The sequence below is a fragment of the Lolium rigidum genome, chromosome 7, assembly GCF_022539505.1.
Source record: "Lolium rigidum isolate FL_2022 chromosome 7, APGP_CSIRO_Lrig_0.1, whole genome shotgun sequence".
NCBI classification, from domain to species: Eukaryota; Viridiplantae; Streptophyta; class Magnoliopsida; order Poales; family Poaceae; genus Lolium; species Lolium rigidum.
The window spans coordinates 138,445,879-138,462,812 of NC_061514.1; the positions used below are offsets into that span (position 1 = coordinate 138,445,879).

General features: G+C 42.8%; 1 protein-coding gene across 1 annotated transcript; it reads right to left on the minus strand.

Annotated features, from left to right (window-relative positions):
- Positions 1-11,819: 11,819 nt before the first annotated feature.
- On the minus strand, positions 11,820-15,899 carry LOC124677675 (ABC transporter F family member 1-like). The gene is made up of 5 exons (XM_047213634.1): positions 15,612-15,899; positions 14,949-15,022; positions 14,651-14,861; positions 14,268-14,502; positions 11,820-13,116 (listed from the first exon to the last, which is right to left on the minus strand). Exons 1-5 carry the CDS (start codon positions 15,807-15,809, stop codon positions 12,056-12,058), a joined length of 1,779 nt encoding a protein of 592 aa, XP_047069590.1. The 5' UTR covers positions 15,810-15,899; the 3' UTR covers positions 11,820-12,055.
- Positions 15,900-16,934: the final 1,035 nt, after the last annotated feature.

Sequence of the window (16,934 nt, forward strand, 5' to 3'; positions counted from 1 at the left end):
GGTAGCTGCGCGGCGATGACGGACCACCGGCTCCCGATGCTGGCGAACAGGCCGCAGATCACCCGGTCCTCCTCGTCGGAGAAGCCGCCGTGCTTGATGTTTGGCCGCAGGTAGTTGAGCCAGCGCAGACGGCAGCTCTTCCCGCACCTCCTCAGCCCTGCAAATCCCCACACACAGAGATCGAGTTGAAACTTGGAATGCATGCATGGATACTAAGAAATGACGAACGAGTACTGCACATTGTGTATACCAGCTTTGGTGGGGAGCGCGATCCAGTTGCCGCCGGTTCCATAGCTGTGGATGTACTCCCTGAGCTTCCTGTCCTCCTCGGGTGACCATGGCCCTTTCTTCACGCTCCCCTTGTCACAGCACGGAGCTCGACCCATCTCGATTTCTTCCTTCCTTCCTCTGAATGCAAGGGGGAGAGACAAGTTTGGAACAAAAACTTGATAGGCAGCTACCCAGGGTAGGAGATATAAATATAATCCAGTGTGGCAAATAATTCAATGGAGGATGGCTGCCTGGCAGCAACGCACTGTCATCTGTAGTTTGATGTACAACATCTCTCTCTTTCTCTCATGACAATGACAGTGACATCCATCTCTCCCTTTGCAATGTCATGTCATAAATCTCACATGCGCACGGACGGCCCAAACAACTAGACAACACACCTCACCATTTCATCACCCATTGTACTTTTCGACCCTCTTCCTTTTTGTGCATCATGTCCCTTAACTTACAACACACACTCTCTCTCTAGTCATGACTAGCTACTGGAGTACTACAAAGGGTCAGTTAAGGACAATCAACACAGCTGCCATACTAGCTACGTACTCTGAATAAGAATTAAGGTACTGTAGATGGATCACAATATTCACCTAAGTAAGACAGATATATGTTGCTGCATAAACTAGACAAAATAGAAATGAGATCTTAACAGAATGGACACAATGCAAAAGATTGCTCGCTACTTATATACTACTACTAGACAAGTAAATCAACCCTTGTCGACATGCATGCATGATGATTGCTCTCTCCCCTGCCTCCATGGATAAACAAAATTATTCGACAAAGGTCATTGTAGATCTTACGAATTACAGAAACATAAAACATTCATAAGTATTTTGAGAAAATAATGCAAGGGATTCAGTAAAATTAATATCACTTGCAGTTTCTCAATTATTTTATTTCAAAAATATTAGATTTATTTTAAACTTTACCAATTTCTCTGAGTTATTTTGTGTTCATTTTGTATTCCTCTGGTTTTCACATATCCCTTATAACATTCTTTGTTTTTACTTCAATGTAATTCTTTATTTCCACAATTTAGATTTTCTAGAGTTTCTTAACATGCTCTCACCATCTTTAAATCAACCAAGCTTTTTAGAATAAGAGTCCCTTTTTTGTCTAAATCATATGTCCTTGCCATTTTCTATAGTTTTGAACCTATTGTTTGCCAACAATTGGGCCGAAACGTGTTGAAAGCAATACTCGCACGCCATTGCCAAACCAACTTGTAGTGGGGTAAGTAACCAAATTTAGACCGTTTTGGTTGAGAGTGTGTCAACTTCGCACCCGAGCTCCATGGAGCTTGTTTTTAAAACTTAGAAAAAAATCAAATTTAATGATTTAAAAAATAAAGATAAAGAATGTAGTCAATGATTTATTCTACCTGTGTGTAAATGTTCAATACAAATTACCTTATATTATATCCTCGGAAAAAATGACAAATGAAAATCTAGGAGCACGAGCATTGCAACTTTTGAATCTTCTGAAATTTATCCAATTTATCTCTTTTTTGCTAAGTCCAAATTATAAGGCATTTTACATTAAAAAATTGCATGCGTGTAGTGTTCATGGTTGACTACATTCAAATATTTTGTTTGGATATTTTTGGTACATTGAAATCAAGTTTTTATTTTTTAAAGGGCTCTGTGGAGCTCGGGTGCCAACGCCATTTTTCAGTTGGGTGAACAACTCTATAGCTTCATCAGTAGTTAAAGGGTCAAAATTGATTTTATTTACTTTTTAGAATTCTAAGTGCAACGTAGACGTACAAATGCATGCAAACCACCTCATGCACACGCTCAAACAACTCGATCTACTCAAAATTGGAGTCACAAAATATTGAAGTTGACAAAGTCACCACATTAATTTAGAAGCTTCAAGATTGATGCACCTTCCTTATAATCTGTACTCCCTCCATTCAGGTTGGTATGTCATGCACACATCTCTGATCTCTAGATCATCAACTTGACCAACGTAATACAAATTATATATTACTAGCAAAAATGCCCATGCGTTGCATCGGGTTTACAATAATTAATAATATATTTTGAGTATTATCTTAGTTCTACTTGTAATATTTCTTCAGAGTATATAGGTTTTCACCAAATTTCCAGCTCTCTTAAAATCATGATGACTTTTTTTACGTATGCCTAAAAAAAATAGGAAAGAATTATCTTTATTTTTACCTCCTTACCAAGACCTTTGCCAGGGGTGGCCTCAGCTCCACCATGATCCTAGCCACTCATCGGTTTGATGGTCCATGACGCAAGGCGTGGCGCCTTTGTTTCCTGTGCCCGCCATGCTAATATATATATATTTATTTATTTATTCATATATATATTATTAGAAATTTAAGATGTTACACTTTCTAATGGTATACTTTTGTGTTGTATTATTTATATTATATTTATAAAATTGACGATGTAGAGATACTTGCAGAACTTAGTGTCAAATTTATATTAGCTCGCTTTCAGTTTACACACATGACACATGTGTATGAATGATGGTACACGTCATGCGACGAATATTGTCCGCATAGACAAATCAACAGAACCATCCATCCATCGGTATTGTTCTAGCTCTACCGACCTATTCTCATCAAAGAGAGGGTGGATGTGATATTTTGCAACAGGAAGGGGAAGAAAGAGCACCATCGTTAGATGGGCTGTCTACCAAAATCATACTCTATACTAGCAACCGCATATGTATTTGGAGATCATGGACATCATAAGATTAAATCCATATAATGGATTTGACCCAGCAAAATATGTCTATAGGCTACAAACATTACTTTTATCATTGAATTCACTTTCGGAATATAAAATTGGTAGTGTACTTTATATTGCATAACTAAATATCATTTCATTGCTCAAATTGATAATCTAAAAATGTGTATAGTGCCTAACAAACAAAAAGAGAGGTAGTGCACTTGCAGCAAACTATTCTCAATCTGAAAGTGTCACATCATATCACATATAGCTCAAGTAAAATTGCTAGCTAGCTAATGATGACCGAGGAGACACCTCCGTACACGAAATGATGTCGCAATTTTGTTAAAAATATACAACATCTTTTGTGCATATAGCTCAAGGGAAATCGCTAGCTACCTAATGATGACTGAGGAGACACTTCCACCCACAAACGAATGTCTCAATTTTATCAAAATATGCAACATCTTCTGTGGAGAGAGAGGAAGTACTAAGTATCAAAGCCGTCGCATCATACGCATTGCACATGTCTCAGTCACTCTGGTCTTCTGTGGCTAACTAGCTATGTTTGTTGCGTCACTTTGTAAGTAGAATATCGCTATCTTCAACTCCATCCTCAGTCACTCATTGATGCATCTGTCTTCGATGTTATGTTTGTCCTGTATTGCTTCATCCTAATTAAATTGTTGATTATCACTTCCTTCCGTCTAAGTAGAACTCGTGGATGTTCAGATGGCATTTAGTATTATTTCTTTCACTGATATCGCAAATTTGTTTGGGAATTGGTTAGATGGGTTGCGAAGAAAGAGAAAGTCCAAATCTGAGTTGAAACATGTGCTTTACTTTGGACCATAAGAAATGTTCAGAATAATAATATCTTTAACAATGCAAAATCATCTTCATTTATGCCAGTAATGTAATTGGCTACTCACTGAATCTGTATGTGGTCCTCCATCCAACCAACGGAGAAACATGAGGATTTAGCTACTGGATTCAACCAGCTAGAGACGGTTGCTAGAAATTTATACAACCAGTGAAGATGGTGCTTTGATCGTAGGTCAACATATTAGTGCAGAGTCAGTACATGTTGTCTCTCTTTTTAGGTGATTGATACATGTATCGACCCGTGCGACTCATGATTTTTTTTGTATGACTCCCACGTTATAATAAAGTAATTGAAGCTGCATGCATTGATTGATGGAAAGGTTGGGGTCATTGTCGTGTTTTCAAGAAAAAACTAGCACTCTTGTTTTTGATAGAGGGGATATATTAGTATCTAGAGATACCAATTACACCTAGCATCTAGAACAACGGAATAAACTAATGACAGTACGGTCCGTAGCGGTCTTGTTGAGTAAAATCTGCGGGGTAGTACTTCTTTACTAACTCACATATATCACTGCCTTTAAAAGACTTAAATCTGTTTCTAGGAATTAGAGTGGCACTGGTGGATAGAAGATCCATTATCTTCTCACTGAACCTGCGATCCAATTCATGTAGCCGGCAATCAATAGTTGCACGGAATATCTCCACTCGAAAATATTGCTCCTTAGTGAAATGATCAGGTTGATGCCGTGCTCGACCTCCACGCATGATATAAGTTTCCCCCATGTCCGGAATCGTGGTGCCATGCTCTACACAAAAATCAACAACTGTGAAGAAGAATTGTTCCCAACCGTCATCTGATCTCAACTGAAGAAGACACTCTTTTGTAGCAGATACTAGACGAACAGCATTTACAATGTCTTGTGATCTTAGTTGTAAAGCTTGGCCAAGTCCTTCGGTTATCTCTAGTATCTCCTTCATCATACATAATACAAAGACAAACTCAAAAGAAGATAAATAGCTGAAAGAAGTGTCAGCATCAGCGCGTGTTTTTCCAAGCAATTGATCCATCAGCAGCCATATCTTGTATCACAACATTTACTGCATTGAATAATTTCATAAGGCTGAGAACTGAACCATAGTGAGAACCCCACCTAGTGTCCCCAGGACGTTTAAGTGATCTGATTTGGTTTTCCCCTTGACCGGTTTCAACTCTTCCACTTTCTATCAAACGTGCTAGCTCTACCAGCTGGGCATCATGGAGTTCATCATGGCGCTTTGAGGATGAATCAGCGGTGTTTATGATAAAGATTAGCTGCTGAAAAACTGGGCAACATGAACCACCTCCTTGGATGCATCTACTAGTGCGAGTTGCAATCTATGAGCATAACAATGAACATAGTATGCATATGGGCATTCCTTAAGAAATAGTGATTGCAATCCATTCAGCTCTCCTCTCATGATGCTAGCACCGTCATATCCCTCGTCCTCTAAGGTTCTGAATATCAAAACCATAGTTGGATAATACCGAGCACAATTCATCTTTCAATGTTAGAGCCTTAGTATTAGCCACATGTATCAACTCAAAGAACCGCTCTTGTGAACAACCCATCTTATCAACAAATCTGAAAACCAATGCCATTTGTTCTCTTTTTGCAACATCACATGTCTCATCCACAAGAATAGAGAATTTAGAATCCCCAATTTCTTCACGAATATGTCTCCTAACTTTAGATGCATATATGCTCAAGATTTCCATCTGAATTTCTGGAGATGTGTACTTACAGTTGTATGGAGAATTCCCCAAGATGACATTGGCAAGATCAGGATTGAACTCTGCAAGAAGCTTTAACAATTCAAGAAAGTTCCCTTGATTTTTTGAGTTAGCTTTCTCATCATGTCCTCTGAAAGCACAAGACTGGAATGTGAGCCACCGGATAGCTGCAACTGAAGCTTTAAGTCTTAGACGATTTCTATCTACTTTTTCCTGATCCTTTGCTGCAACAATATTTTCTATATGTCCTGGTTGATTCATCAATGCTCGACATTCTGTGACTGCATTGTTATGCGGTGAGCAAGGCCCAGAACCTACGTGCCCTAAGAATGCACAAGATTTTCCATCATTCACCTTCTTCCATTTCTCAAATCCATGAACTGAGAATACATCAGAACCACCTTTTGCTAAGATATTTCTGCTTGAAACAAAGCAGAATAGACAATAGGCACGATGAATCTCTTGCGAGTACTCTAACCATGATGGGAAAAGACTGAACCAATTGTATCGGAAGCGACGTTGATGGCCTTTTTTACCAGAACCTTCATAATGCTTCAGACGAGGTTGCATTGGACCAAGCATCAAATAAGCTCTCCGCACACGATCTCTTTGATCAGGTGGATATCGCCAAATCTGTGGACGCAATGCAGGGTCTCGCTCCAAAAATTCAATACCTCGAAATATAACAGGACCTGCAGCTGCAGATGGTTCACTTGCTTGAGGTGCTTCTTGCCGCTGTTCCAGTTCAAGAAGTGGTTCATGATGTTCTGGTGGTGGCTGTTCCAATTCAAGAAGCAGAGGCAAATTCTGTTCTTCAACATCCTCTGTTCTTTGTCTTTTGAAGTATGATGCAATCTTGCCCTTTTTCCTCATCTTCAGTCCAATTCACAAGCTGATCTACCAAGTACCAATACAACAAACAAGTAAATAAAATTCCTAACAAAATTCCTAAGGCAAGAACAACAAGAATCAAGGTGGGTTGCGGCAGTTGGGTTGCGGGTTGCTAACCAGGTTATGTCGCCGCGCGCGCTCGTGTGGGCGGGGGCGTGCAGCGCGTGCTCCGGGCCTCCGGCCGTCCATCGATGGGGGGAGGGGAGGTGGGCGACGGCGATGTGGGGACTGGGGAGGCAGGGGACCGAGCAGGGGAGGGGCGGCGTCGCGGCGGCGGCGATGTGCCTGTCGCCTGTCGGCCACCATGAGCGAGATGCTCTCGTCCCTGGCCTGTGGAGTTGTGTCTCGGCCCCGCGAGGGCCAGAATGTCTGGGCCTGGGGGGGGCAGAATATCGTATTTGGGCCAACCTTGCCTAACTAATACGTAGTCACAAAAAAAAATTCGTTGGGCTGGGGGGGGGGCACCCCCCCCCCCCTGAATTGTACATAGCTCCACCGTTGAGTACGGATGCACATAGTAAAAAAAGGAAACTAAGCAAATAAAAGTCTCTCTACGGTATTCCAGTTCTAGCAGCAACAATACATCCACCATCAAGACAACAACTAAACTCCAGGCTCTCCAAAAGTGACGTCTCTAAAAAGGGAACGATGCACAAGCATCGTCGTCGCCCGATCAAAAAATCTTAGGTTTTCACCCTGAAGATAGTCTCCGCTCTCAAAACAATGCTTTCTACAAGGCCATTGACAGGCACAACCAATTAAAACCAGATCTTCAATTTTCACTATAAAAGGTTAGACTCTGAACTTCACATGTGCTATCGCCCCTACTTGCATACTGTTGCTGCGAAACCTAGACATCAATCAAATCTTTCAATATCACAAAGACTCGAACCTCCATTGCTAGTCCTGCAATTCGTCTTTCATGATAGTCTCCGTCTCTGATTTTACCATGGATCAGAATGTCATATAGGATGGCCTTCATGATATAGTACTCATGGTCCATTACTATCATTATTAAGTCTTTACTACAAATATAGGGCTCCTTTGATTCAAAGGATTTGCATAGGAATTGTGTAGGATTTGGTTCCTATGGGAAAATTTCCTATACATGTTGTTTGATTCATAGGAACATAGCCTATAGGAAAAATTCCTATAGGAATCTTGTAGTGTAATTCCTATATGAAAAAAGCATTAGCCCATACCTCATGGAAAAATTCCTTTGCTACAATCAAACAAACTTCATCTTCCTATAAGATTCAAGTAGACATGCCATTCCAATCCTATACCTTTCATATTCCTATGTTTTTCCTATCCTTTAAATCGAAGGAGCCCATAATTTCTGAAAGGAATTATTAATGGGCGGAACACACGTACCGGAGACAGAATAGGCATTGTATATCCAACAGATTCTTTGATAAGAATGCACATTGCACGAACGTGTACTGCGGCTATAGCTAGCTAGCTAGTAGAATGTACCCTACAGCACTACGTGTATGGGAGTAGTACTGGAAGGTAGCGAAGATGATTTTCTCTGGGGTACACTTGCAAACGTTGAAAATTGGTACTGCATGCCAATAACCATCCAATTACATGTACGTCGTACAGTTCATAAATATATACACGTACGTAAGCACATATACCACATATACGGTGATACATAGTATGTGCATGCCGTTAGAGACACTCTAATTGGTAAGCATCTGGCATTGGATGCAATGATCATTAATCACGTACGTGCATTTATAATGGGCTACTTCACTGGTTGTTGGCATTTTTATCCTCTAGACCTCTACTTCTTGTTTTAGGGGTTTACAAAATCTTAGCAGGTGACGAAACGGTTCCCTCCCGTTGCGGCTATTTGGGGGTGCTACCTAGGGGCGGAGCCACAAACATAATTAAGAAGGGGTATTTATGATGTTACGAGGAAACACAAAGGGTGAAAATATGGCACATACTTTGTTATGGCTTCTTCTTTTCTTGAGTCGAAGAAGCTAAAAAAAGCAGGTGAAATCTCACTCGGATTGCCTCCTGCTCTACATCTTGGAGTTACTAAGCTCTTTTGGTATGCTCTCAATGAGCCCCAGCACCTTTAGAAACAGTCGAGTTAGATTGCCCAGCTCAAAGACAAATGTTCGCAGTTCGGCGTTGAAGTTGTTCTATGATTTATTAAGTTCCTTCGAACTTTTGAGACCGAGGGGAGGAGTAGTTTCAAATAGAAGTAAAGTAAATAGATTCAAGTTAGCCCAGTTTGGTTCAGCCTTTTTTCTCATAAAATTTCAAATGATGAATTTGGGATGTCATGCCCTCTACCTTATTGGTATATATGGAATTGTTTTCGAAGGCAAAATGTCCGAAGGCCCCACATTTGGTTGATTCTTCATGCCCAAATACAATGCAAATCCTATTAAACTGCGTAAATTTTCTCCGATTAGGGTGAGATGGGGCATGGGCATGCATTGGTCCATGTGCTCGGCGGGCGATAGCGGCATGGTTAAAAAAATTGTGATGGTGTTGAGTTATATTCGATTCAGATTTCTCTGCAGTTTTTGTTAGTTGTTCTCCACCTTAATCTTCCATTTTCTCACGGGTGGTTGTCGCCCGTGAGCTTTCCTGGGCAGGGAGAGGATATCTTCCCCTCCCTTACTTGTACAGATGTGTTGGGGACAACGTGAGCACAAGGTTTATTCTTGTGGGCTTAGTAATGTTTCTCGGCGTTGTAATGGCAACTCCTTTGTAATGGATGTTATACATGATATCCTTGGCTTACAACATGAAAATGGACCAAAATGCATGGCTCTTTTCTAAAACTTCAGCACAAGATAGATCTGATTTTTTCACAAATTGGTCTCTTTCTATGACGTCCAGGGTAGGGCGTCATGCTAGATAGTATAATGTGCTGGCCTAGGGTACCATGGTAGATATGATGCCTCAGGCCAGGGAATCATGCTATCTAGCACGGTGCCCTAGCTGAAGTTTCATAAATTGGCATTTTTTTGTGCCCTAGCTGAAGTTCCAGAAATTGGCATTTTTTGTCCATTTTCTTCATGCAGTGAAGTGGGCAGGTTCTATATTGTGGGATGATTGTCGGATGCTTTCCTTGCCCTAAGGTGATATCACCTTCAGCCGATGGTACGATGCCCTTCAAGCTAGGGAAAGGAGGGACAAGGGCCCACTTCAAACATGCAGGGGGAGAATGTATCCTATGAAACGGCACAACTTATGCACCAGCTGCACCGGTGTATTATGGGCCTTTGGATGTAAATCTAAGAAACATGGTCCAGTGAGAAGGGGGGCTGCTTGCACAATTACAGAAAAGTCCTTGTAATGTCTTCGAAATTAAGAAAATTGTCCTCTAGAGAGTACAGATCCGGTCATGTCTCTCCGAAACTCAGGTCGTCTCTCTCCTTCTAGCATGTTCTATGCTTCTATAGCACATGCGAGCTCGGGTGAGCCAAGTTTCTCTCTCTATCTTATTATCATCCATGCAAATTATTTCTGTATTGGGGATTTCTACTGGGAATTGTGGTATGGAGAGAAGCTCGGGATGTTATTGGGACTGGGATCTCATTAGATCTCAGATTTTTCATGGGGGCTCCAAAGCTCATGAGATCAAGAGATTGATTGAATTACACTTGGCTATGTTTGAGTGAAATTCGTCGTCATTTCCGTGTGCTGGAAGCCAAAGGATCTGACTTGCAGCGGTACATGGGAGGGCAAGAGGAAGACGATGAGGCTGGGACTGGGAAGCATTTTTCTTGCAATTTGAAGGTACTAAAAGGATGGCTTTGTAAAATTTACCAGCATTCCACCTCTGGTTTAATCTGGTACCCTCATTTTCCATCCAAAGGCTCATAAACCATGATGCAGCTGGTGCATAAAATTTTTTTTACATAAAAGATATCTTAACCTTCAACTATCACAGTACAGGATTACAAAGCACTAAAAAGAGCAAGAGCTATCAATAGTAAGCTGCACATAAATTCTTGAAAACCATGCTAAGCATAGAAGGTACCGAAGACTACAACAGGAGTCAAACAGCGGTCGTTTGTCCGATGATAGCTCGGGCTCGAACTTGCTGCGGTTGCAATCTCCAAGAGTCTTCTATGTGCTCCATACCAGTTGATGCCCCGCGGTTGACTCTCCCAACGGTCTATCTGGCGTATGCACTTGAGGCTTGTAAGGATTGAGCTGTGGATATTGAATAGCCTTCACCGAGCTCAAACTCAAAGGGTTCCCGCTGTCAAATCTGAGGATCAACAACGAAGTTGCTATCGTCCACCTCCGGTGACACAGCCCGAACAACACATGGACAGCACCTTCCACGTGAGAGTCATCAATCGAAGTTAAACTTGTGCAGCATAAGAATGTAAGATAAGCTTGCTCTATTACACCTACTAGGCTGCCATTGATTGAAAGTTGTTGTGTATGAACACAGTAATGCTGCAAAGATGTGACGATTGTACTAACTTTGCTCCTCAAGTTCACACAACTAAAATGATTCCAGTTGAAATAGTTTCTCCGGGCAGCATAACCAATAGGAGTTGAACCGAACCCAGGGATCTCTATATACATCTTATTCCAGGCTATGTTGACATACCCACAAATGGAGATCATATTCAGAATAGAGTTGCCATCAGGAAGATAAAGCACACGGCAGTTCATCATGGATTTGAGCGCCATTGCATCCACTATCAGCACCTGGCCATTATCTTCAGTTCGGCCATAGTGAACATCACACACAATAACCGGAAGTGCATAAATTTGTCTGTTTCACTGGATGCACTCTCCATGGAGGGAGATGGTCAGATACCAGCTCGCTTATCCTGGATCACACAAGGGTGTGTTTCACCTAAGCTCATGAATCATGAGTATGGCATTGTCCTAGTGCTTTGTTGGCGATGGAGGGCTTCCATGTCTGCAAGCTGGACTTTTGTTTTTTCCTTTTTGTTTGCTTACTGGTTTTGTTGCTTGTAAGCTGCTTTCACCATAATCGTTTGGACCCGTATTAATTTAAAGTCGAACTTAAAACCTTTCATCAAAAGTTTGCGCCTCAAGAGGCGCCCAATATAACACTTACAAGGTCAGGATAAACCAGAGTACAGTACACAGTAGTATTGTTGTTCTGCTTAAATGGCAATCCACATAAACAAATATAAGGTATGGTCCATGATTTAATTACAATATGGTGCAAAATTGCAATAACAGAAGTAAAATTTACTAGCTAGTTTTTTTTCAATACAGCTTCTGTACTCGGCCACTCGCACATGTACTACATATGGACGCACACCATCTTCATCCTCTTCTTATTCATAAATAACATAACACGCCATATATTCCATACATAACAAACATAAGACATTCAAAATATTCAGGTTACACGCATCTGATTGGTGCCTGTCGTGCCGTGCCACGCATAAATATAATCAGCAGTGTCTCAGCACCATCCGTCATAGCATGCACCCCATCCATTCCTTCGGAAAAACACCTAGGTAATCATGTTCTCTCCTCAATACTACTGGCTACAACATTCATCAATCAAACGAACCATCTCAAAAGTCTACAGCTCTCATCAGTCCTCCGACAGCCCCGACTTGCTCCTCAGGTGCTCCTTGAACTCCATGATGTCCCCTCCCCACCGCGTCACCGCTTGATTCTCGCACACCCAAATCTCCTCTGCCACCTGGTTGATCAGCCGGAAGTCGTGGCTCACCAGCACCAGGCCACCATCCCACTCCCTCAGGGCCTCCGCCAGTGAGTCGATCGTCTCGATGTCCAGGTGGTTCGTTGGCTCATCCAGTAGCAGCAACTGCGGCTCCCGCCAAGCCAGCCACGCGAAGATCACCCGGCTCCGCTGCCCGTCCGACAGGTTCCGCATCGGCATCACCTGCGCCTTTCCTGACAGCCCGAACCGCCCAATCGCTGCCCTCATCCGCTCCTCCTCGTTGCCCGGATACTCGTTCAGCATGTACTGCAGCGCCGACAGCTCCAAGTCCAGCTTCTCTGCCAGGTGCTGGTGGAACTGCGCGATCCGCAGGTGGTTGTGCCGCCGCACCATCCCATCCAGCGGCACAAGCTCACCCGTCATCAGCTTCAGCAGAGTGCTCTTCCCTGCACCGTTCGGGCCCACCAGCGCCACCCGAGAGTCCAGGTCCACGCCGAAGTCCAGCTTCTTGTAGATCAGGTTCTCTGGCGTGTACCCGAACGTCACCTCCACAAACTGCAGCACAGGCGGCGGGAGCTTGCCAACGTTCGTGAAGCGGAACGTCAGGATCCTGTCCCTTGCGACCTTCTCCGTCAGCCCGCCGCGCTCCATCTTAGCAAGCGTTTTCTCCTTGCTCTGAGCCTGCCGTGCCAGCTTTGCAGACCCGTGCCCGAAACGCGCGATGTACTCCTTCATCGCGGAGATCTGATCCTGCTCCCATCTGTACTGCTTCATCTGGTTCTCTTCCAGTTCAGACCGTGTCTGAACGTACTGGTCAAAATTACCAGTGTACAGCTTAAGCTTCCTGTTCTGCATGTGGATGATATTCGTACATACTCCATTCAGAAAATCTTGGGAGTGTGATATCACAACAAGTATACGGTCAAATTTCTTCAGTGTTTCTTCCAACCACACACATGCCTCAAGATCTGCAAATATTGGCTTGCAAATGTTAGTCCACAATAGCATATTTGTCTTCAGAGATCGTTTATCCCAGTCACCCTCAAACATGCTCACTTCAGCGAGAACAGGCACTTGAAAGATATTACGCTATTTACAAACATTCCTAAACATGATAAAAATACGTGTGCCTATGAAAGATGAGAAAACAAAGGCCTGCAGGTGAATCAAATAATCTATCAGCGCTGTCTAACAATCAACTCAAAGTAAATCTAAGGCCAACTGGTACCCCTGAATAATTAGAATCGATGTATGAAAATCACATTTCATCCTACCACTGACCAATTTAGTAGGTCTAACAAATATGGGATTTAATACCCAAATGTGTCAAGACATAAACATCTATGTTCATGGTGATATATGTGTTAAGAAAACCAGTACCGCTAAATGAGTAGAATCGTAGTACGAAATCACATTTCATCCTACCACTGACCAGTTTAGTAGGTCTAACAAATTCAGGATTTAAAACCCAAATGTGTCAAGACATGAACATCTATGTTCATGGTGATATATGTGTTAAGAAGACTAACAGATTCTACATAGCCGAAGCATTCCTACTGAAGGGACATACCACTGTTCATCATAATGAAGGAAGCCATGCCAGAGCACTGGAACTCGGCAAAATGAAGCATATAAAAAAACCATCAACTCTATATGCATCAATTCACAACTATGAACTCACTGTAAACTGGAGAGAATACTTAGGAATTCTTTGTTTGCCTTAATCTCACTGATAATAGATCACACCCTTCACATAGGGAGATCACCTAGCAATTCAGCTTATGCTTTGGACTGAAGATAAGCCCTACACAGAAGACATTATCTTGCTAAAAAACATAAGCAATCTCAGCCAGCCTACTTGAAGACAAGTATGTTCAAAATTGATGCGATTCAACCCTCAAACAAGCATGTATTCGTTGACACTCTAAAATACCAAGCTGACGATATTGCATTGGACTAAATACATGGGACAGCCAAGAAACGTGCCCCATTTTAACATTCAAAACTGGCTAATGCATCTCAATCTAGAATGTGCCAGATTCAGTCATGGAAAGCTCAGTGGAACATGTTATTTTGTACTAAAATCCACACTTCTAACACTGGTTACAGAAAGTCTCACCGAGATGATTGGTAGGCTCGTCAAGCAAGAGGATGGTTGGGTTCATGAAGAGAGCTCTAGCCAAAGCAATCCTCATGCGCCAACCACCAGAAAAATCTCTAGTTTTCTTGGCCTGCATCTGCTTGTTAAAACCCAAGCCAAACAGAATCTCTGCAGCACGCTTCTCTGCGGTGGACGCATCAATTGCTTCTAATCGCTCATAAACACGCTCTAAAGCTTCACCTCCACCATCATCCTACATATGCCAGCATGGAAATTCGTCAGAACATCTTCAGAAACGATCCAGTTATGGCTTATAAGCACAACATGGAAGGCATGTCAAAAGGAGCAGGTTGAAAAAAAAACATGATGATAATAACAAGTTTGATTGATCAGAAACATACTTGAGCAGCCAAAATCTCAGCTTCCTTTTCAAGCTTGACTCTCTCTTCATCGCAACTAATGACTGCTCCAAGCGCGGACATGTCCGAAGCCTCGATCTCATGGCTGAGGTGGTAAATATCCATGTGCTGAGGTATCGGAAGCTCTCTGCATCCTATTGCTTTGAGAAGGCAAGACTTTCCACAGCCGTTCAGACCAAGCAGACCATAGCGCCTGAGATGGAGTAAACCCATTCTTAAACAAGATGACAAAAGCTAGATGCTTGGAATGAATGCGATCATGGCATTATTGTAATAATACCTGCCATAGTTGAGCTCCAGCTCGGTGTCTACAAGTAGATCGTGGCCGTGGAATGTTAAAGTGAGAGACTCTATCTGCAAGCGGAGTGATCGAGATAGAAAAGTGTTAGATCATATCATGCCCTACCTTAGTGGAAAATGCCTGGGGCATTGGGAGCATCAAGGGAAAGTTATGCATGATAATTTGGTAGCAGGATTGAAAATGTCTACGGGAGTATATGGGAAATTTGCTAAAGATTTGAATCTTACATTCTATGAAAATCCTACAGCCCAGTCCAAAAGGGCCTAAAAGTGTGATAGATGATGAGCCGGATCCAGGCATCAAAAAGTAGTATAGTATCGCCTGATCTAGCAGTATTGGACTGGTTGGGGGCATCTATCTATGGAGGTAGAAATAAATTATTCTAAAAGTTTGTCATATATATTATACTCACAACATGGAGTAATCTGAGACAGAATCAAGTACACATCATAGTTTCTGTTTGTTTTTTCCACCTTAGGAAGATTATTTTTGGTGTGGATGCGGTAGTTCATCCACGAAACACGCACAGGCAGGCAAGTGCTAGTAACAATCTCTAACGACAGCATTCGAAAGATTAATCTGTAACTGTCATAACAGAAAGAAAAAGAGAGGGGGAGCGGGGAATGGGGAGATCTCTCTCACGTGGATGTCCCTGGAGAGCGGGTGGGAGGTGAGGACGGCGGTGCAGGTGCGGTCGGAGAGGTGGACGGCGGCGAGGGCGTCGGCGGCGGCCTTGGCAGAAGAGGAGGTCGACGAGGGGGTGGGCACCTTGGCTCCCCTCTTTGCGGCGGCGGCAGCCTTCTTCTGCGCGGCCTTCTTCTTGCTGGCGTCGGACACCATGGCTGGCTGAGAGGGAGGTGGCGCCGGTGAGTTCCGCCGGGACGGGAGAAGAAGGGAGAATGATGGGCTTGGCCTTCCTAGTTCCTTCCAGAAACCTCTTCCTACTTCGACTCGTCCACACAGGTTGTTGACACGTGTTGTGGCTCTCTTCCTTGCTGCCGCCACGCGTCCATAGGCATGAGCACCCCATCCATCCAGGTGACTTGTGCTAAGTCAAACATTACAAAATTGACATTCTTCTTTAAAAATAGCAATATTTATGGCTTCAAAATAGTATTATTAAATTTATTAGTTATAGCAAACTAATTTGATATGATGATATCACATGTGTTGCTATTTTTTGTAAAATGTTAAAAGTTTAACTTAAGCAAAAAATAATTGTACTACACTTATTGAAAGATGGGAGGAGGAAGAAATGAACACATCATTGTGCCTCTCATGGATATTCGCCTTATAAACAAGGGTGATGGATTATTTTAGAAGGTTGCAAATGGCTTTTCTAACACACACTAAAACACAAGAGTAGGATAATTGTCGAGGAACTTTTGCTGCAAAGGCCTTGCAAATAAAAACATGCAACACTAACCTAGAAGCACCTCCAACTAGCTTTCGTGTAGCCCGCAAATGTCCTCCATCTCCATCGATGACGGAGCATAGGCCGAAGGGAGAGAAGACATGGCACCGCCCGAAGACCCGAGGAAGCTCCATCTCGATGAGGCTTTGTGATCCAAAGACAAGGTCCGCCTCACCGCATGAACCATGGCAGTTATGATGCAACGGATTGGGAATAGCCTCGGGTCCCACGGATCCCAAATATGAAGCCTCTGCTCGATGCCCTCGAGGAACACAACTGGATTCGTCTACCGCTCACTGCTCTCCTAACTCCTGACCACCCTCCGCTCACCAACTCATATATAACTTCCTAATGGTCCCGCAACGGATGCCCAATATAGCGTCGTTGCAGCGAGGTCAAGTCAGAGTAACAAAATACCACGTCGAGGTTGACATCGTTGCCGCCCCAGAAACCACGGTCAAGAACCAGTAACGCCACCAACTCGTCAACGACGGGACCAAGAGCACCATCGCATAGCAAACGACTCGATACACACTTATTCTCCGTGGTGA

What these genes read in the sequence shown, in the direction of transcription:
- LOC124677675 (XM_047213634.1), bottom strand. Translation starts at nt 15,809, where the DNA reads ATGGTGTCCGACGCCAGCAAGAAGAAGGCCGCGCAGAAGAAGGCTGCC. An exon ending in CTGAGATTTTGGCTGCTCAA is followed by an intron (nt 14,503 to 14,650) that starts GTATGTTTCTGA and finishes TGGCATATGTAG; the next exon opens with GATGATGGTGGAGGTGAAGC. An exon ending in CGAGCCTACCAATCATCTCG is followed by an intron (nt 13,117 to 14,267) that starts GTGAGACTTTCT and finishes CAATATTTGCAG; the next exon opens with ATCTTGAGGCATGTGTGTGG.